The sequence below is a fragment of the Xiphias gladius genome, chromosome 6, assembly GCF_016859285.1.
Source record: "Xiphias gladius isolate SHS-SW01 ecotype Sanya breed wild chromosome 6, ASM1685928v1, whole genome shotgun sequence".
Taxonomy (NCBI): domain Eukaryota; kingdom Metazoa; phylum Chordata; class Actinopteri; order Istiophoriformes; family Xiphiidae; genus Xiphias; species Xiphias gladius.
Genome location: NC_053405.1, coordinates 13,590,021 through 13,610,943, shown reverse-complemented (window position 1 = coordinate 13,610,943; position 20,923 = coordinate 13,590,021). Strand labels below are relative to the sequence as shown.

The following is a 20,923-nucleotide window of genomic DNA, read 5'->3' as shown; positions in this document are numbered from 1 at the left end:
ATTAGGCAGGTGTTCCTAATAAACTGCCAACTGAGTTTACATACACAATATGTAATTTAAATAATTTATAATTTAAAGCACCATCAGATTGTATCTATTACTTCCTTTCGTGGCTTCAAGACTCCTTTGCTTGTTTGGCACAAATGTACTTGTTCTTGTTTTGATTGTATTTACTTTCCTTTTTACTTTAAAATATAAACTATATATTGCATTTTTTCAAGTGTCGAAACTTCCACTTTTCTTTTATTTTCTTTTTTTCCTTCACACAATTGCATTGTAATTTTAAATTAATAAACATGTTTATTGATACTTTTTCCTTTTTCTTTCTACTTTAATTTCAGTTTTTTTATATAAAGCTCCGTTAACTACAGCAACAAAAAATTAACTCTACTATTTTAAAAGTGTTGACAGCCTTGACAGTTTCACAAACGGTGCATAAGATAAAAATGTGTGGTTGATTTTCGATTTTTTTTCTTTTTTTTCTTTTACATAAACTCGTTTGACATCCATACCCAGCATGCACTTCGGTCTTGCCATCTTGTCGGGTGGTTGGGGTAGAGGAGCGGAGTTAGCTCCCTGTTAGCTCCCTGTTAGCGCACTGCCCCTGTGCTTAACTGGTTATCTGTCAGCTAGCTGCTAGTAGCAGCTGCCAAAAGTGAGCTGTCCATACGGCCAGAGGCAAAACTTGACCGACTCTGAGACGTTCTCTCTGTCTACCGCTGGATTATATATTCTTTTTCAATCGCCGATGGATTTGTTTACATCATGATGTCGCACATGCTGGTACCGAGGTAGGGAAAACTAGCTAACATCAGCTAACTTAGCTAGTTGGAGAGAAATACACATATATAGCAGAAAGAGAAGAGTGGGCTGAGAGACCGGGCCCGCCTCAGACTAAAGTACCGGTGGCAGCTGCTGAGCAAGAACTTTGACAAGGGCCTGTTTGCTACTCCGCTGCCGGGACACAAGAAAGGCCGACCGGGTGTTAGAGAGGCCGGAGCAGTCGCCCGTCTGCTGTGAACGTAGACCGCAGGACACCTCGGGAGTTTCAGAGGGTCTGGCCTCGGTTGTGACACTTTTCTCCGACAAGAGAGAGGAAGAGGAACGGTATGGAAATGAACTGTGACGGTACGTGTCTGTGTCATATCCCTCTGCTGTGAATTGCTTCGCAAGACATTAGTCCAGCACTTAGTTTCATCTGGGGGCAGACAGACTTGACGCAGATAGGCAACATGTCGAAAATGCCAGCAAAAAAGAAAAGTTGTTTCCAGATCACGAGTGTAACGCAGGCTCAGGTGGCGGCCAGCAGCATCACTGACGACACCGAGAGCCTGGACGATCCGGACGAGTCCCGGACAGAGGACGTGTCGTCGGAAATATTTGACGTTTCTCGGGCCGACCTAGGGGTGTGTGACAGGAGTTCATCCGAGGAAACTTTAAACAATGTAGGGGAGCCTCAAGAGGGCCTGCCGCCCACCACGGGTCCTGTCAACGGGGGACTCGCCTATAAAAGTTTAGGCACCGGTCGTGTCACCCCACATAATTTAGGAGGAAGTGTGCCTGTGCCAGCTACAGCTCAGCCCTTTGTTTCGAGCTCAGCCACCCATCCGTTAACAGTCATCAATACGGTCCCTGCCGCCACTGTCTCTACAAGTGTGGCTCACACAGCCCCTGTTAGCGCCAGCTGTAGTTCCCGTTTCAGGGTCATTAAACTTGACCATGGTACTGGAGAGCCCTTCAGACGAGGCAGGTGGACATGCACTGAGTTCTATGAGAGAGATTCGGATTCAAATGTGAATCGGACTGTGGATAGCATAAAGCCGACTGTAACCCTTGATCACAGTATAGACAGGGACAGTGGGCTAGGAGCCACAGGTAACTCTGTGGTAACTAGCAGTGCTTTTTCTGCACAGGCTTCAGAGAACACCGCGGACAGTGGCTACTCTGTCGGGCACCCCGCCCATCCCCACCCTTCAGAGCTTCAGCAGCAAGGCTACAGCTTGGCTCCTCAGGTAGGGAGTGGAGCAAGTGCCTTCCAGCCCACAGGGTATACAACTACAGCGTCACAGCAACCACAACAGGCTCAGGTCAATATGCAGCCTGTTGCTCCCCAAACTTTCCTTTCTAACAGTCTCAACGGTGTGCACCAAGGTGCCATGCAGCAGAAGTCTCCCATTATGCCTCCCGCTACGCAGACCCAGCAGTTTGCCTATTCTACTCATCCCACTGGCCTCTCAGCTGGTCACCCGGACTATCGTCAACAGCACTTTGGCTCAAGCACTCAGAACCTTCCCATGACGACCCTCCCTGTGGTGCCTCCAACTAACCAGGTACCGTCGCCTCTCATCAACCCCGCTGGTCCAGGAGTTCAGGGGCCGGGTGGAGAGGCAGCCTCGGCCCAGGGCCTCCTGCTACACGTGAGCAATGCACCAGCCATGGCTCCCATCCATCCAGGGAGTGGCCAACAGCAGCCTGTTAGCCAGACTCAGCCTTCAGGAGGGATGGGCATTGCCCCTGCACCTTCCGTCACCACCACAATTTCCCACAGCGGTGTTCAGAACGTGCCTGCCACAGTGCCCAGTACCACCAACACCCCTCCGGGTGTGCCAAGTCAAGTGCCTGGCACAGGAGTACTTGTCCAGCCCCAGGGAGCCCATGGAGGAGCCACAATAGGCCTTCCCTCCAGCTTCAGTAACCAGGCAGAAGATAGTAGGCAGAAGTCTGATGCCCTACCTCAGCCCAGTGCCGGTGTGGTGCCAGGGAAAGATGGTGTAAAGCCTTTCATCGGCGAGGGCCTCAACCTGCCCACTCCTGCTGTCAACAGTCTATTCGGCATCCACATTGCCATGGATGTGGATGAGGACAGGTAAGAGGGTACAATGCAAAAAAGGCTCACTTCCATAAATATTGTTTACTGCTTTTCTTTTGTTCGGCTGTCAGCAATCAGCGATGCAATATTAAGTATGGATGTCAGTTTGCCCGAGCCTATGAGTGGGGGGGGGGGGCGCTAAGGTATTTAAATTTAGCAGCACTGATAGATTGTGCTGCTCCATACTACAGAACACACTACTACCATGGAGGTAGTATGTGTGTATCTGGAAGTTTTCCTGCATATTAGACATTCTTGTTGCTTTCCACAGCAGCATGGTCATACAACACACTGTGGAGAAGGCCTCTCCCTTCACTAGTGCCAAAATTAGGCACGCTATAACTAGATGGGTATGCTTGCCCTTCAAGAACAACAACAAACAAAATATAAATTTTTCTTAGTTATGTTTGTAGGTGTAAAGTTGTAGATTGGGAGGAAGGAGGGATTAGAGGGCTAGTGAGCCATTGACAACTGGCAGAGACAGAAGAAATTTTCTGTCTTTGTCATCAATAAGCAACCTGCAAAATGCTGGATAGCAACTTGCCTCTTTAGACACCTGAAGCCCCCTCCCTCAAGCCTCCATTTAACCATATAGGCTGTTTGGGTTTAGGGGGCGTTAACAAGCACTTGGATAAGTTACAACACACGCAGTAGCTGTGTTTCTTAGCTGAGAAGGGAATAACTCCCCAAACTTAGGCGGCTGGTTTTTATTCTCCTGTCTGTTTAGCAGAGATGGTTAGCATACTTGCCCTGGGAAATGATCCCAGCCTCCCAAGTTTAATTCTTGTAAATACCGACTCTTCATGGGCCTACAGTACTCTTCTAATGTACACACTCGCAGCTATTTATAGGGTCTGTCTGATGACCCTCACACAGCTTGAGCTGATGTGTTGCCACTCTTTGCCATTCCAAGCGAGCAGAGGAGAGCCTGAGAGGCGATGTCTGAAACCCGAATGAACTAGATGAGAGCTGGAATCTATACACACACAAAAACGCACATGCATAGTCCTGTAATTATGTAGGCCTCAGTGTTTATCAGTTTGCCCTGTTCTGTTCTTCAATGCTTATTATGAATGATACGGTCAAAGGAGTAGGGGGGAGTGTGTGCGTGCGTGTGTGTGCGTGTGTGTGTGCGTGTGTGTGTGCGTGTGTGTGTGCGTGTGTGCGTGCGTGCGTGTGTGTGTGTGTGCCAGCTAGGAGGTTGTGCCCTGATTTTTATCACCCTCAGTCCAGATATTCCTGAAGCTAATCATTGTGTACCAAGAGACTTAATCACAGCAGCATCACACATGGGTTGATAATGTGCAAAGGGCAGAAACTGTGTGTGTTGTCCGAGATTTCATATGAGGAATCAGCCAGTGCCCTTTTTTTTTTTTTTTTTTTTTGAGCCATTTCTGTGTGTGTGTGTGTGTGTGTGTGTGTGTGTGTGTGTGTGTGTGTGTGTGTGTGTGTGTGTGTGTGTGTGTGTGTGTGTGTGTGTGTGTGTGTGTGTGTGTGTGTGTGTGTGTGTGTGTGTGAGAAAGAGGAGTGACATCAGTGGCTGTCTGAGTAGCTATGGTGATGCTGGCAGCAGGACAGGACAGAACATGTCAGTGAGGTGGAGGGGACAGACAGACGGCACGCAGACACACACCTACATCACACACACCTGTTGCAATGATAGCAGACACGTAAGCCGCTTTGTCGGTGGCAGCGATGACTTGGCCAGTCTGAATCAGCAGGATGATGGTTGCCTCCTGCTCTGGTTCTCAGACTCAAGTCCTTGTCAGACCTGTCCATTCCCATGTTGACACATCAGCTTAAGTAATTGTGGACTTGTTGCTGACCTGTAGAGGTTTAACGTCCTCCTCCTTGTTCTCTGCACCCTTCCTCATGTTTCTGCAGACTTGTCTTAAGTTTAAAAAAAAAAAAAAAAAAAAAGCTTTTTGAAATGGGGTCTCACTTACCACCCTCAGGGGTGCTATAACAAAATGTTAGGCCTTTTAAGTAAAAGCAAATCCTGCAAAACATTAGTCTGCCTCAATGTTTTTGAGCTAATTTGCATAGTTTCCTGAAGATTCTGTTTGTTTGCAACAAAAAATTTGTGACAGTTTTTCAGTAAAATAAGAAACAGTGTCATCAGCAAGTAAACTTATAAACGCATGTGGCGTAACACAAAACTGGCTCTGAAGTCCAGATGAATCCCAACTCATTAGGTTGTTCCGGACAGATTATCGAGTTGCTGCAGCATATTCAACACAACCAACAGGGGACACTGCATCTTCTAATCCCGTGGATCAGGATAATATGTACAATTTCAGTTATTGTCCTGATTAATATGGGATATGATATAGTAACCATTTAAAGACTTGTTGATTGACCTGCTTTTAGGCAACAAGAATCAAACGCCACAGTCTTTTCTAGACAGACAAGTTTAATTCAATTTTGACAACAGTGGCTATTAAACTCTTCACCCCCGAGGCCCGTGCTTTGAACCAGACATATGAGACTAACACAGATGTTTTGACAGTTATTTGAATTATAATTAAAAGGTCACGATGAAATGTTTCATATTGACTATTACCGAATTTCCTAAAGATATATATATTTTTTCAATGTGCACCACACTAGTTACATTGTATACCAGAGAATAAGTAGCAAATCTCTCAGCAAATGATTTACATTGTTGCAATGCTAGTGGACCACATGAGGCACACATTTTTGTCATTCACTTATACTTTTAAAGTTTTCATTTACACTATATATCAGCACCATAAATACTGACCAAAATTCCATTTATGGCTGTTAGCAGCTATATGCCCTAGTTACTGTTGCTTTTCACCAATTGCTTTGTATGGATTCTGCTTGCTTCATTCATGCACATGTATACACACGCATGATGAGTTTTGGTTAACTTCAAAACTCGTGCAGTTTTGAGTGAGGCCCAAAGGCGAGTTGGTATTCAAAGGCATAACCTTAACGATCATCAGCTGTAATTAAAATGCCTTGTTAACTCATAACATACTTGTAAATCTCAGCGAGGACCAAAAAAAAAAAACCCAACATATTCCAAGGAACACGCCCCAAAATAACGGTACACAGATTTTCGAACTTTCTCCCTTTGTCAGGGGTGCATTGTTCTGTGCACGAGCTCAGCCTCGTAGAGGAATCTGTTCCAAGTTTCATTGTTTGGTTCTGTTTTGAATTAGAGTGCTTCACAAAAGTGGAACAAAGCATTGTGGAGGTGGAGTCGTGAGATGAGAATGATTTCCCCTCAGCTTGGAATGGTTAGCGTCTCCGTTCAGTGGGCTGCATCTCTGCCAAATAAAGTGATGAAGCTGCCACTTGGACAAATTGGTTTCCTTCAATAGGAGCACTTGGCCTTAAACTCAGTTACTCCTCCCTGGACAGACCACTCTGCCCTCAAGCTGTACACTCTCAATTAGGAACGTTAATTATTAATCCATAATTGATTACATTTTCTCAAGCAGAAAAACAGTGGCAGCTTAATTGTTTCAGTGAGAATTGGCCACAAATATTTGGAGCTTGATTTCACGTTTGAAGTTTTCCCATTTGCAGGAAAGATTAATGACATGAGAAATAGGAGCGATATGTCATGTAATCCTCCTGTATATGTTGAGTCATGCTTCTCTTCTCATATCAGCACAAATCATATCACGCACCATCCACAGTCCTCAGGTCTGGCAAAGATGCACTTCATAAGTAAAAGCCGTGTGTAAAAGTGGGTGATATTGGTGGATTGCAATGCGGTTCGATAATCATTTAACTTTCCTGGATTAATTTGTATTGTATTAATAATTCCCCTTTTGCCACCATACCGTACACCTTTTACTTACACACTCTTGCTGTCATCTGACTCTTACCTCTGCCGGTTTATCCTGTACACCTGCCACCCTCCTCTAGTCTTTGCAAAACAGCCTGACACTGTTTTATTGAGGCAGATTGAGTGACCAAATCTTACTGGATAACTGTTTGACTTTTTTCCAGGGCTAAAAAAGATGCCTGCAAAATGACTTTGGTGACTGATGACCGTTTTTGTGTCTCGACATGGGCTGCAAGTGAATATCTTGAGTAGGTGATGAGAAGGTAGTTTGCATAAGTAGGTAGGTAAGTAGGTTTTGCACCCGCCGGCTTTTTGTACAGCTGTTGAAAAAGTGGTCTACTGTCGACCACTGGCAAGTATGAAATGCAGGTGCTTGAGTGAAGGTTATTGCTCCCAGTCAGTATGGGGATTTGAACCTGCCACCATGTAGTCTCAAGCATGGTTTTATAAACTTTCGTTTGTTTCCGCCAGATTAGAAGACTGCCGCTCATATCAGCAAACAAGTCGATGAACTTGGCCCGACAAAAGGAAAGTAAACCAGCTGCCAAATTTACAAACCTCCTCCACTTTCTGATAGCGGACATATGATGTCACTGCGCAATTGTGGAAAGTCCGATACACACAAGCTTAATTTCTCCTGACACACACTGAATGTCACATAAAGTTGAAATCTGATTGGAAGCTTTATGAAAGGTCGGCTGCAGTGTGTGTGTGTGTCTGTGCTTATGAGTTCAACTTGGCAGAAAGCGTGAGTCGTCCGCATCCAACTGGGGTGAATGCGGCCTTTCTAGAAGTCGGGAAATCTATTCGTCATCCAGTCATTTTGATGGTTATCATGTTGAAAAATGTAAATCTTTGGTGCTGCCGGCAGAATTTAAAGCAACTGCCAGCTAATTTACAGTATATTACCGCAGGATTGACTACAGGCTTAGTAGGATTTTAGCAGGTATCTTGATGTTTAGCTCTTAATGGTTCTCAGCTGAATATGTTGTGTTTACAACAATATTGTTTGACCTGTCAGTTGATCAGAAGTGGATGGCTCTGTGGTATAAAGAAAAATCTTAGCAGCATATATCTGCATTCTGAGCAGCGCAGGGAGATGCATTGGCATTACATTGACAACATGATTTGAGACTTAAATCACGTTGTCATATTGTCACATTTGTTTTTTTTTCGTCATTATCCAGCCTTAAATCTTGGATGTAGACAGAGAATTTTGTCAAATTCCTTAAAGGATTAATTATTTTGTTGTACTTTCTCAATCTCTTCTTAATTTAGTTTTTCTCTGCCTCTCAACTCTTTTCCTCAGACGTAAGCAGAATGTCAAAGATTTTGTTGCATATTTAAAATCTTTTTAGTTAATAACACACTTTGTACAGTGTATAAGCGGTTACATTCTACTTATAGTATATGTGTATATACCATTTTATCATTTTTATTTATTTTGACTTTTTCTTTACTTGGAACATTTGAGAAACTCCATAGAGCTTAGGGGAGAAGTAACTTTTTCCCATTGGTTACACAGATGCACATGGGGACATTAAAAATAGTTGCCTAATGTGAGCATGTTCAGTACTTGTTCAGTAGCGCCTCCCTCTATTTTAACTCTTGGCAATTTGACAATTTAACACAAAGGGGGAGTGAGTGAGGACAGGGTGGGATGGAGCGTCAGGTTTGGGATGGTGTGTGTCTGTCGTGTGTGTGTGTGTGTGTGTGTGTGTGTGTGTGTGTGTGTGTTGGGGGTTGTAGTTTGGTTGCCACGGTGCCTGGAAACAAGGCTGCAGCTTATTTTCCACAGATAGCTGACCTGCCTTAACTTCCAGGGGACACATTCCAGGAGCCCTGAATGGCAGTGATTGTCGGACTGCAGGCTAAGCAGATGGGTCTGCACCAGCTCTGTTTTTAGGATGGACGACTGACTTGCGTCCTGTCTCTCTAATGTGGCTACTCTGTGTCCTGTTTTTTTTTTTTTTTTTTTTCTACACCCACATGACCTGTTAAAACACTCTCTGTCTTCTAAACTGCTGATGCAAATTTTTTGTTTCCCATTCACATCATTGTCTTTTCTGATTTAGTCAATCAACTGAGCTGTGCTTTCATTAGAAGCCTTAGTTCATTTTTAGACTTCTCTCCTCTTGATTTATAAATTTTTACAAGTATAATAACTGGCGAGAGTTGGCTTTTAAAGATGTCTCCTGTAACTGCTCTCATAGTGCTGATTAATGGTTTCATCTAATTTCGTTCTGTTTTCAAAGACAACATTGAACAGGGGCAGAGCAAACATTTTCATCCATTTACATTGGTACACTGAATTGTGGTTGATTTTATGTCAGGTTTTTTTTTTTTTTTTTTTTAATATTTTTATATATTTTTATTATATATACATAAATATTTATTTATTTATTAATTAAAAATGACCTAAAGGGGCCAGCGGTATGAGGCAAGGTGGTAAGTTAGCAGGACCCACCCTGTTATCACAGCAAGATGTGGTCAGGGGATCACTTCCAATTAGAGTGGACCTGCCAAAGCAAGTAAACAACCACGCTCCTGACGGTGTACCATTACTTAACTCCGTTTGTGCTGGAATCAAGGCCATTGAATCAGCTGCAGGGTATGTTGCAGGCTGTTCCAGGAATGAGGACAGTGTGTGCAGGCTGTTTGCGTTTGTTGTCTTTTCCGAAATGGTCTCAATACAGAACAGGTTAGACTCCTCTTTCGAGTGGTATCTGTATGTTAAGTATGTACCTAACCTAAACCCTTACCAATAAGAAAACCTGTTGACAGGTCTTTGATACAGTCTGTATTTACTACATCGAGAACGGAGGCTACGTTGAGCTGGGGAATTGTCTAATGTTCCAGTGTATGTGTCGTAACTTTGGCTAGGGATGTTGACAAATTATCAGTGATCAGTCTATCACTGCTGAGAATATATTAACCAAAATTGTGCAAAAATTAGTGTCATCATTATTATACAGATCTGCTCCATCAGTGTTTTCACAAGCTTGAATTGTGACAAATTTTCAGCAGAGCTTAGTGGTTTGATGTGGTTGCTCGGTCAGCCATGTTTTGTAGTTTGAAAAAAGTCTGGAATTACCCAGAGTTCACAGAAAGTCAACTTTTTGCAAGAGATGAATACAGACATCTGTCTGACATCTAACTATTAGTTTGATAAAGCCATAGTAAAAGTATGCATTTGTGAAACCGGCCGCTGTAGAGCAGCACTGATTAGTAGATGAATCATTTATTGGATCAACAGAAAATTATCAATATTTTTTAAAGCAAATATGCTAATCATGTCCTTGTTCCAGCTTCTCAAATGCAAGGATATACTGCTTTTCCCTGTCCCAAACCTGTATCTTTGGGTTTTGGATTGTTGGCATGAAAAAAAATAATAACAAGCAATTTGAAGATGCCAGCTTGATGTTAAGGAAATTGTAACGGGCATCATGAATTTTTGTCTGATATTTTATAGATAAAACAATCTGCTAATTGATCAATAATGAAAATAATCGTTGGTTGTAAAGTGTGTAACGTGAAAAACAGCGATGCAAATTGTTTTCGCACTACAACAGCGGATTACTAAGGTCTAATTACTTGGTAAAGTTCACCCAAACTAAGCACCTGTAGCCTGCAGCTCTTCCTCTAAGTAGCTCACTCTGGCTGCTTTTTTTTTTTTTTTTTTATGAGACATTGACATATGGTTACTGCTGTTGCTGCTGACAAAAAATTGCAGAAGAGCGCACAGCATGGAGTGTGATCTGTTAAAGGACTCGAGGCAATTTTCTGTCTTGTATGGTGGTGACTAGTGATGCTTTTAGCATTGGGAAGTGAAAACCCATTCGCCCACGTGTTAGTCCAAAATCACTTTGAACTTTCTGGCAATATGATTTTTAATTGCGTTTAAAACAGTACTCCTCTTGACTACTTTGGTACTTCAGTTTCCTCAGAATTTTTTATTTTTTTTTAAAAATATTTTATTATTTTATTAATTTATTTTTTGGTCTTTCGCCCTGTTGTCTTACAGTAAAGTCATATTCTGACTCAAAATTGGGGAAGTGAAAGAGGGAAAAGTTCAAAGTCTATTAAAGGGACTGTTTCGTTGTATGTGTCAGGTGCAACAGTTTCTGGACCATCACTGGGCAGAACTGGACACACATTAGAGTATCTCGATCCTGTTTTCTCTCTGATTTGTTGTAATAATATAGCTAATGATAAGCAATAGTAAATCTCAAAGTGCAAGGGTGAGAAAAAGAGATTTCAGAGCAAGTAAAACACAATAGGTATGGGCAAAAAGAAAGAAAATGCAAATCATTTGGGGTTAATGCAGTGTTTAGGTGATTCAGCAGTTCTAGGACAATGTCTTTCTGTAGGGGAGCGCTTTTAAAGCTGACCACAGATAAGAGCTTAGTGTTTAGGCATGGAGTAGGAGATTTGACTGGATGTCTGTGGAGTGTAAATGTCTTCAGCTCTAAACAAGCTAACCAGTTGCTGTAGAAAATGTGAAGCTGTGTATCGTGGTCATTCAGTCTCCCAGATTGGGAAGCAAGTGCTGAACAACGAGGTTTCAGTGCCTCGGGCCCCCCAGAGCCCAAGATGTCTGAATAGTGAGTAATGAGGATGTGTGGAAAATATGGCAGGCAGCTGCATTTGAGTCATCCATCCTCTCTCTGTGCGCTTGCCTGCTTTCAATGGTTGTCGTTGAGTGATCTGGTTCACTGGTGCCTTTAACTGTTCATCTGCTCCTTAGTCCTGTGTGCATGTGGATGTGTGTGTGACAGTCCAGGATTGCCTGAGAGAGTTGAAGAAAGGCTCCAAGTTCAATAAAGAAGAGTCGATTACAGATTTTAGAGGGTGCTCTTGTTTGGCTGCTTCTTTGTGTCTCCAGGTTCAGGAAGCTTTTTTTTTTTTTTTTTTTTTTTCTCTTCTTCAATGTCCTTTTCAAAAACCAATCACTACCTGTGTAATTTTCCTCCAAACCCTACCAGTCTCCTCCTTAAGGGGAGAAAGTCTGTCTGTGGTTACACAAGTCCACACACAGTGACACAAATCAGTGCTAAGATAAAGTGCGAATCTGATGCTTACTTGGCTCAGCCTGTTTTGGCATAGAGAATATAAAGGTTTAAGGTTCCTCAATCACGACTAAAGCTTAGGCTTAGCATTCAGTTTTTAAAGTTTTGAATTTATGGATGCCACATTTCCCTTTTGTACACTTTCTTACCTGAGAAGCCAAGTGTAGTAGAAAGAGCCCAACAGGTACTGGTTTTTAGCCTGATATAATATCGATATTTGCTATTTGGTAACAAAATTTCTTGCACTATTCATTTTTAATATAAAGAAATAATATGAGCAAACATTTTTGATAAAGATCTCTTAAATTTGGTTATTAAAGAATTGCAAAATTATGTACTGCATAGGACATTTTAAGGTTGATCTCTGGAGGACACACTATGTATGTAATGGCGATACTGTTGCTAAATGACCTCCCTGGCATTTCTGTAGTGATATTTCTTGTTATTTATCGATCGAAATATGTACCGATACAGATATATCTGTGATAAGCAAATACTGGCCGACATCTCAGCTCTAAATATTGGTCTATATTCCATAGACATTAAACCTAATGTATATCTTTTTTTAAAAGAAGTTACAGCATAAGAGAAATAAGCAAATACAGTACATGGCAAAAAACAAATGTATAATTTCATTTGAAAGGACACTGGTTTGAATTTAAGATGGTGTGTACCCTTGACCCCTAAACTATCAGGTTATAGGCCTAATAATGCAAAATTTAAAAAAAAAAAAAAAAAAAAAAAGTTTTGCTTGTGAAACTAACAATTTTGGTATAGTGGCATTTCAACAAAAATATTCAAGCATTGCCTGATGGAGCAGAAAAAAGTCAATATATTGGTGTAAGATGTAAAATGGGCTAATGGCAATTTTGTTCCATACATGAAAGTTGTAATAAGGGCTGAAAGGAATAATAATTTTCAGTTTCATTTTGCAATTATTTTCTCTTATTTATTTTTTTTATCATAACTTCCTAAAGCCCAAGGTGATGTCTTCAGATGACCATAGGACGATTAACTGATGAATGGATAATAAATTTGGTATCAATATCTATATTCATATAGTTATATTCCTGCTAAATGATCAGTCTTGTCAGGCTGGTAGGTTCAGCAGTGGAGTCACTGCCACAACAAGTGAACATGAGCACAAGCTTCTCTAAAGGCCAACTAAGGTAATATCTGTTCTTCAATTTGAATCTAACAGCTATGCAGGCCATGCAAATTTTTCAGGGTGCTTTTTTCCATCTTCAGCTGAGAAAGGCACAGGTTTTGTAAGAACCTCAGTTTCCTGCTTTGCTTTGATGTCCGCTTTCATATTCTGTCAAATGCTTCCTCTGTTGTCTTCTTCCTCTTCTTTTTCTCAAGTCAACTTTGTCTCTAGTGTCTCCTCATCGAACCAGTCTCTGCCCCCCACCTCCTCCAGTGTCATTTAATGCGCAGGCTTTTGCAAGGAAGCGGATGTGAGTCATTGTGGCCGGGTAGACTGATAACGGTTTATTCACTCATTTGAAACTACGGTGTTGAACAGATGGTACCTTGTTTTACCACTGAATCAGGGTGGATTTGTCATAAGTGCCCAAACTTGTTCTCTTTTTCACCCAGTGAGACCATCCAGATGATAAAATTGATCTCCTTGCTTCCAACAAGTAACTTTGTGTGTGTGTGTGTGTGTGTGTGTTGCTGCCCCTTTATAAAATGATGATTTTTTATAACACTTGAACTGATTTAACAAAGCTGTTGTAAATCTGACCCATTCTTACTTGATTTCATCAGTAAAAAATGCTTATCTATAAAAACCCAAGCTGTCATTGTGATAATCAAAGTCCTCCTATCATCTTGAAGCTTTTTTAATCGGTTGCTATAACTCGTCTTTTTTAGTCTCATAGCATTTAAGCTGTATTTAACCAACCTGAGCCATGTTTACCTCCTCTTCAGCAGTATGGTGAGGTGTGATGAGTGGTTAATTCTAAACTTTGACACTGTCATGACTCTTAAGTTTATCATGTTAAAACAATTTACCACCCTTCTTATTTACCTTAGAGTTGTGAAACATGGATGTGGGTTAAAAGTAACACGTTAACTGGAGTTTATAAAGGTACCCTGTGGAGTTAGCATCGAGCATATTTGTTAAAAAAAACAAACAACAAAAAAAATAACACCTCAGTTTCATTCATATTCAGGACTTCTCACCAGAAAAAACTGCATGTGTAACTAAGGTCTAGCAACCATCATTTGATTTTTATACATTCAGTACTATTGCTTATTTCTTCTGCTACCATTGTGCAACGCTCTGCCTTTCTGCTTTTCTGCCACTTGGCCACCGTCAGAACGAGGTCAGCCAATAAAACTCCATACCCAAAAGTGGAAAATATTCTGCTACCACTTCCTGTGCTGTCAGTGACTTCACCTCAGCTGACGGACAGCAGCTGAAACCAAAAGGGGCCACGCATTGGCATTTTATCACTGAACTAGGATTGCAACAAACATATTTGGCAGCGTGACAGTCCCTGAGAAGTTCATTTCATGGGTGTGAAAGGCCCCCCAGACACTAAAACATAGGTCTCATGTGATGTTTGTTAGGATGGCTGTCTACAGTCAGCATGATTAGTTTTACCCCACCACACCACCACATACAACCAATACTGGGGACCTGCTCAGAAAAACTTAGTTGCCAAAAACTCCACAGTACAACTTTAGTACAGTTTCAAGGTGCTGGAACTTTCCAGTCTCTTCCTATATGAATCACTGCTACACCTGCACTAGATGCAGGACACTGCTGGACCCCATTTTTATGATGAAAGCGGATTTTGGTTGCCGTAACTTAGTGTTGCTGTTTAATTGAGCTACAGCACCGGTACCTTGCCCAAAGTTAGCTAACGTTAGCTTTTAGGTGACCTACTCAAAGCAGTGTGTCACAAAGTACAGTTCGCGTCCTTCGTTTTCGTTTTTCTTTGATTAAGTAAACATGCACTGTAAAATCAAACTTGTTTTTCATTATTAAGGATTAAATATTTAAAGGTGTAACATACCTTTTATAGTGCTAAATATGATAACTTTGTACTACATTCAGCATGTAGTCCCTCTCTCAGCATTATTCTTTTTTTTTTTTTTTTCCCATTCAAAGACTGGTAGCAGGAACATTGTCAATATATGCTTCCTGAACTAGAGAAGCCTTTAGATTGAGTAAAGTTTACCTAAGGGCAGTCAGTGTATTGCCCACAAGACACACCCAGTGCGTGGTATTTAAAAGGAGTTGGTTGTGATTTGTCACAGGAATCTGCTAGTGCTCCGTCTGCATGGAGATTCGAATGCCCAGGCCACCAGCAACACAACAGCTGGGAGGACTTGGCATCACAGCCAGAGAATGGGATTGAACAGTTGCAAAGACACTTAAATGGTTAGAAGAGAAAGCTCCTCATGGGACCATGCATAATAAACTGAAGGAGTGTATGTTAATGTTGGGTGTTTTGGATAAAAGGAGACAGCATGCCCTGCCAAGTCATATACCTTAGTTAGTGTTTGCCAAACTGCAAGTTGTTTACTGTGTGATGAATCTATTATATAAGTAAGGACATGTTACAGTTGCAGGTCAACAATATTATTCAAAAGTTCAACTTGATCAAATAAAATAATGTACAATTGTTTGACTTTTTTGTTTTTGTTTTTTTCTTCTCACCTGACGCCTCGGCAATAGGCCCATGACACAGTCAACTATTTGGGCTTGTAAACATTATTATTAACAATATTCAGACATTTTTGGGAGAATTTTTTTTTCTGTTTTTTTTTTTTTTTTTTTCTTCTTCATCGAGAATTATCAGATTCGACAGAATAATGTCAGTTTGTCATGCTTGCTGTCCCGCTCTATACATAGTGCTTCTTGTCAGATCTGTGCTCTTTTGGTTGCCTGGCCTGGCGGTTTGACCCCAGGCAAAGTCACTGGAGAGGGACATTGCCAGTGTTGTTACACAGCATCTGACGAGCTGAGACAGAAATGGACCTGAGCGCCGATATGGCAGAGTTCACTGGGCCACTGTCACGCTTCAGGAACCAATTCTACACTTTATTTAACCGACTGAGTCAATGAGCTGGAGCCCTGCTAAGTGAAATTGAGCAGATAGGCTGGCTTTGTAGCTCAAGGCTGATGATATCAGCTTTTACCCAGCTGAATGAGCCACCCCAGATCGTGAATTATACTGACTCATCGCTACTTATGGTAACAATTATGTGTAACCCCAGCAGAAATTAACACCCTCTGCTCACCAGAATGCTCATATCAGTGTGACATATTTTCACTCATCTTTCACTGACTTTACATATTTGCCAGTCTTTTGCTGATGTGTTGCAGCCTGCCTTTAACATCGCTAGAGCTAGAGTTGCAATCTTGTTTTATTGAGGTTTTTTTTTTTTTTTTTAAGTTGAGCCACAAATACCCCAACAGACTCCTCTTCCATGTCCTACGTGCTCTAGTCTTCCATAGGAGATTGGGTGGGGTTGTGCCGTCGGTGGTGGTTGGCTGCACAGCTGGGACTTTCCCTGATCCTGGTATGGCTGAAGGCTTGGCCCCACGCAGAGGGTCACATCCCTGTTTGCCATTGAGGCTTTTTCCTTTCTCTCCCATGGCATCTCCTAATCACTGCATTATGAGAAGGATTCCTCCAGCTGCTGGGTCACATCTCATCCCACCATCCAGTTTATTGAGCCCCCCCCTGTTTCAGGCTTCAGCCAAAAAAACTCTGCAAATTTTTCTTGTTATGAATTGGGAGAGATATTTGGATGCGTGACATGAAGCTAAAGATGTGTGGTCAAATCTGTGTGCATGCAGGAACATCAAAGAGCCAGTTACAGGAAAAACAGCTTTTGAAAAACAAACTGCAGTTCAAAACCCAGTGTTTGCATCATGTTTGGTCTTTCGTGGTGTGCTGCCTGACAGAATAGTCATTATGTTTGTTGACTATATGGGCTAAAGATGTCTTGTTTCTTAAGTCATTTTGAAGGAAGGAAACTTAATTTTTGTGCCTTTTTATTGAAAGCAGCAGCTTTCCGCAAATTACCCGAGGGGGCATGTGTTCGTTCAGGCCCATGCACCAGCCTTTTCTGAAGCAGCTTATGGACGGAATGGGGTTTACGGACGAATCCCACTTGAGACTCTATTCTTTGTCTTGTGTATGTTGTGCCATGATTGTTAACCTGTCAGAGCACAGGGATTTTTATGGGCATACTTGTTTTATAAGTTCCCATTCCACAGCAGGGAGTTGGAACATAATCAAATGATTATTGTTATGTAATTGTAGTTACTGTCATCACTAATCAAATTATGCAAAACTTGAATACTGTTGTTCTCCATGTTTGAGTTGTCAGGCCCCATCATGTGTGTTAAAGGGTTGTGACACTAACAGAAGTTCTGGCTGCTAAATCCCCTGTCAAGCTCACATCATGAGACCAGGGAACGGTCTCTCTCATCTGACAGTATGCTGTGACTTTGCCTCAGGCATCTTGCCCAGCATGAGACCCATTCTGTTTGCAGGATGGTTACTCAGTTTGTATCTTACCATAGCACATTGTTTGACAGTGCTTTTTATCCAAAATATTTCACTATACAATGAGTACATTTATCATCTGTGTGGGTGGTTAAAGTCATAAACAAACACCTTCCCTATTCCCCGTGCTCTTCAATGGCATCATATCTTTAACCGCAAAGAAAACTAACCAGAATGTATTTCAAATAAAGTAAAAACTACGCACCCATAAAATCACAGAAATAAGTATATCCTGCACACATAGCGGTATCTAATAATCTAAATACTGGATTTATTAATATAAACAGATTCTCTCTCATTATATGATAGTTAGTTGCATTTTTTAATAAGTAATGTAATACCGTTTAAATTTTCATAAGATAAACAGAAATTTCAGTTAAATGGAACCTGTACATGTTTCAATCAAATATGCCCGAATGGGGCTTATTACATCCACTTTATTGGCCTGTGTTTGTGTAAAATGATAGACTAACAAGTTCCGTAAACAGGCTGGAGGAGAGAAGTATCATAGTGTTTCTTACCTACCGGTTCATTGTGCTGCATTCGGCTGTTATTTCTGTGACCTTTTGAAAACTCTGTCAACAACCTGATACAATTTAAGCTCTGAAAGCTTTTTTTTTCTCTTTTCTTTTCTTTTTTTTTTTTATATATATATAAAGTAAACAGTTAAGTGGATTCTGCATGTTTAATAATGTGAATAGGCCCAGGCAACCCATTGTGCTTTGATGGAAGGGATCAGAAATGACCTCAAACACTCACCTAGCATCTCATGGATTTTGATGCTCTTTCATGCAAACAGTGGAGGAGCAGGAGGTGTAGGGCTTCTCTCAACAGCTAGTGCAAGAAAAAACTGAAAATCTTAACCCTGATTGACAGAAACTCATCTTAAGGTCAATTGTAGTCATCTGCACATCAGTCACACTGTAAGTCAAGTGCCTTTTAAATTAATGCCTGAGGGGTGCGCAAGAGTTCCTATCATGTTCTCAAGGGTATCTCACTTGGGGCTGTTGGCCAACCAGATAAGAAGCTATGTTTCTGAACTTGCATACCTACCTAAAAACCTTCTGCCTTTTGCCTTTTTACGCACTAAGGAGCTAATTTGACTAAACTTGCGTAAATGTCTGCCTCCAGCAGCGACGCTAGTTGCAACAGCTCATTTAGGTCAAATTTACTGCAACGCGACTGGATGAAAGGACAGTTGTGCTTTGTAAGGACAACTATGATCGTAATCAAGGATCTGATTAACTGTATATTTGATTATGCCTACAAGTAACAATCATTTTGATTATCGATTATTCTGCTGATTATTTTCTTGATCAGTCAACTGTTTTGTTAAAAAAGAAAAGTAAAAAAATGTTGAAAAATGACCCAAGGAGGTCAAGGTGAACTCTTCAGATATCTTTTCTGTCCGAATAACAGTCTCTAATCATATGACAAAGAAAGCATCAAATCCTTACAGTGGATAAAGTGTTTTTTTTGCTTGAAGAAAGACTGGAATGATTAATCAGCTTTCAGAATAGTTGCTGATTTAGTTTTCTTTTGACACTTCACTCTGTTAAGACTGAATGACTTCAGTGTTCCTCAGTTGTATGAAGTCTGACAGGTCTGTACACCATTAATGTGTTCATTTATTGGGTCAGATCAGTGTTGGCATTGTCAAAAAAAAAACTTTTCTCAGAACTGTTTCACTACGTCTACACCAGACATATTTAATGTGCGTTTTGCAGTCATCCCCCTGGAAGTTTTTCAGTTTTATTCGGTACAGCTACATCATAGCTCACCTTTTCTCATACTGTAGATATGTGGCTGCGGCCCAAAGCATCTTCAAGTCTTTTTTTTTTTTTTAAACATTAATGCTTTTAAGCACAAGGTTTTGTTTTGTTCTGTTTTTTTTTTTTTTTTTTAGCTTTAGGCTCTGTCAGATGGTACTTAGTGTACAGCAGCACTGTGACTGAAGTATAGATGCTAATGAAGAATAGCAGCTGCTGCTGTTGTGGTGTTGGGGTTTTGTTTTAACTCTTTTGCTGGTGTAGACAAGGTGTTTGTCTTGTAATCCTTTGAAATTAAGTGATCCCCTACTCATGACTCCCTTACAGGCTCCATATGCAGAGTGAGTTACCAATCAAACCAAAGAACAGCTGTTCCTTTGTAGCCTGTTTCATCCCATTAGAAAAGACTTTTTAAAAAAAAATGGACTTGATGAATGACTGATAACCTTTCTTTATACCTCTGAAACATGTTAAGCAAATCACACTCATATCTAATGGTAAAGAGAACAAAGCAACAACAGCAAAAGTACAGTATATAAAGGCCAAACAAAAACCCATGTTGGGCCTTTAAAGTTGCCTTTACAGTGTTGTGTACTGTGCACTGCTCTGCACTATATAAAGCACTGAAAAAGAGACTTTTGTACTTCAGGTTGATGCTGCTGAAGGGGGTTTGGGTGAGGTGACACACTAAATCTCCCTGTTTTCCCTGACTTTTCAATGTCTATGCTTCCTGGTTTTTAAATGGCAGCTTTTCACTCAACTTCTCCTCAGACCTCTCTGCCTTTCTCCTCCTTGATTGATGAACTGGTCATGCATAGAATAGTCCCCCCCCCTTGTCCCAATAAAAGCAGGTACAGTATTTTTGTGTGTTCGGAGAGCTGAGCTCACGGCTGCTGTGTTGAAATATGAGGTTTGTGAGCTCTTTAAACTTGCAGTGTTGAAATACCTCTCCAGTGGACGTCTTGAGCTGCTGTTTGTGGGGTGTGGCCGAGATAAAATCATCCATGGGCTCAGATATGGAAACTCAGCTGTAAATCACTCTTGACAGTCTACCAGTATAGTAGTGGATGGTTAACCCCACCTTTCTACTTTTGTAAATGAATTCCTTTCTCCCGCCTGGCTTTGTTTTTCGGTCCTCCAGGGTCTCGTTAATCCAGAAAACTGTCCACTTTACTATTTTGTAGACCACCTCTGCTCTTATTGTCAGACAAGCCTCCTGTGAAAAGTTCTACATTTACTGTGCAGACAGCAGAGTGACTGACATGAATTTGAACCCAGTAGGAGCATGTACTTGTCTGACTGTTACCACCGTTAACTTGCCCCGTATCTCTTATAGTTTGTTTGTGAACACTGGTGTTAACAAAAGTTCTGTTGGGGTTTTAAAGATCACATTTCTTGCTTTCCACCTTAGTATGTGGCAATCTGAAAACTGTCTAAATGTTTATTACATGCCTTCATTGTAGATTATTGAAAAGATTTTAGTTGAATTTATTTTTCCCATCAAATCATTAAATGCAGATCTGTAGATAGCAAACATCACAATTGACAACAAATCTTTTATGGCCTTAAAAATGTATGCAGTCACGGTATGTAAAGGCACTTTGATGTAAATTGTTCACCCAATTTAAATGAGATGTTCATTTCAAGTATTTAGCACTTTTCTAGGTCAGACATTGGAAAATTGCTGCCCCTGTTTTGAAGTTCATTTTATACTTTACAAGTCAGTCTAGTTAATCCATGAGCCTTAACAGTTGACAGGACACGACAAAGTTAACTTCGTGGCCAAATCATCAATGATTGGTGGTGACTTTTGACACGTCAGTAAGTGTAGGGTTGAAATTTAATTCAGTTTGAGATTT

At 41.1% G+C, this 20,923-nt stretch overlaps 1 protein-coding gene across 4 annotated transcripts in view; it reads left to right on the top strand.

Annotated features, from left to right (window-relative positions):
- Positions 1-529: 529 nt before the first annotated feature.
- tsc22d2 (TSC22 domain family 2) overlaps positions 530-20,923 on the top strand; it is a 35,135-nt gene continuing 14,741 nt past the window's right edge. For 3 of the 4 annotated variants that reach the window (XM_040128684.1, XM_040128683.1, XM_040128686.1), the window contains exon 1: positions 530-2,866. In XM_040128684.1, coding sequence (XP_039984618.1) covers positions 1,233-2,866 — 1,634 coding nt within the window. In that variant the 5' untranslated portion in view covers positions 530-1,232. Of the gene's footprint in view, positions 2,867-15,031; positions 15,345-20,923 lie in introns of those variants that run through there. The other variant, XM_040128685.1, reaches the window with a different exon arrangement.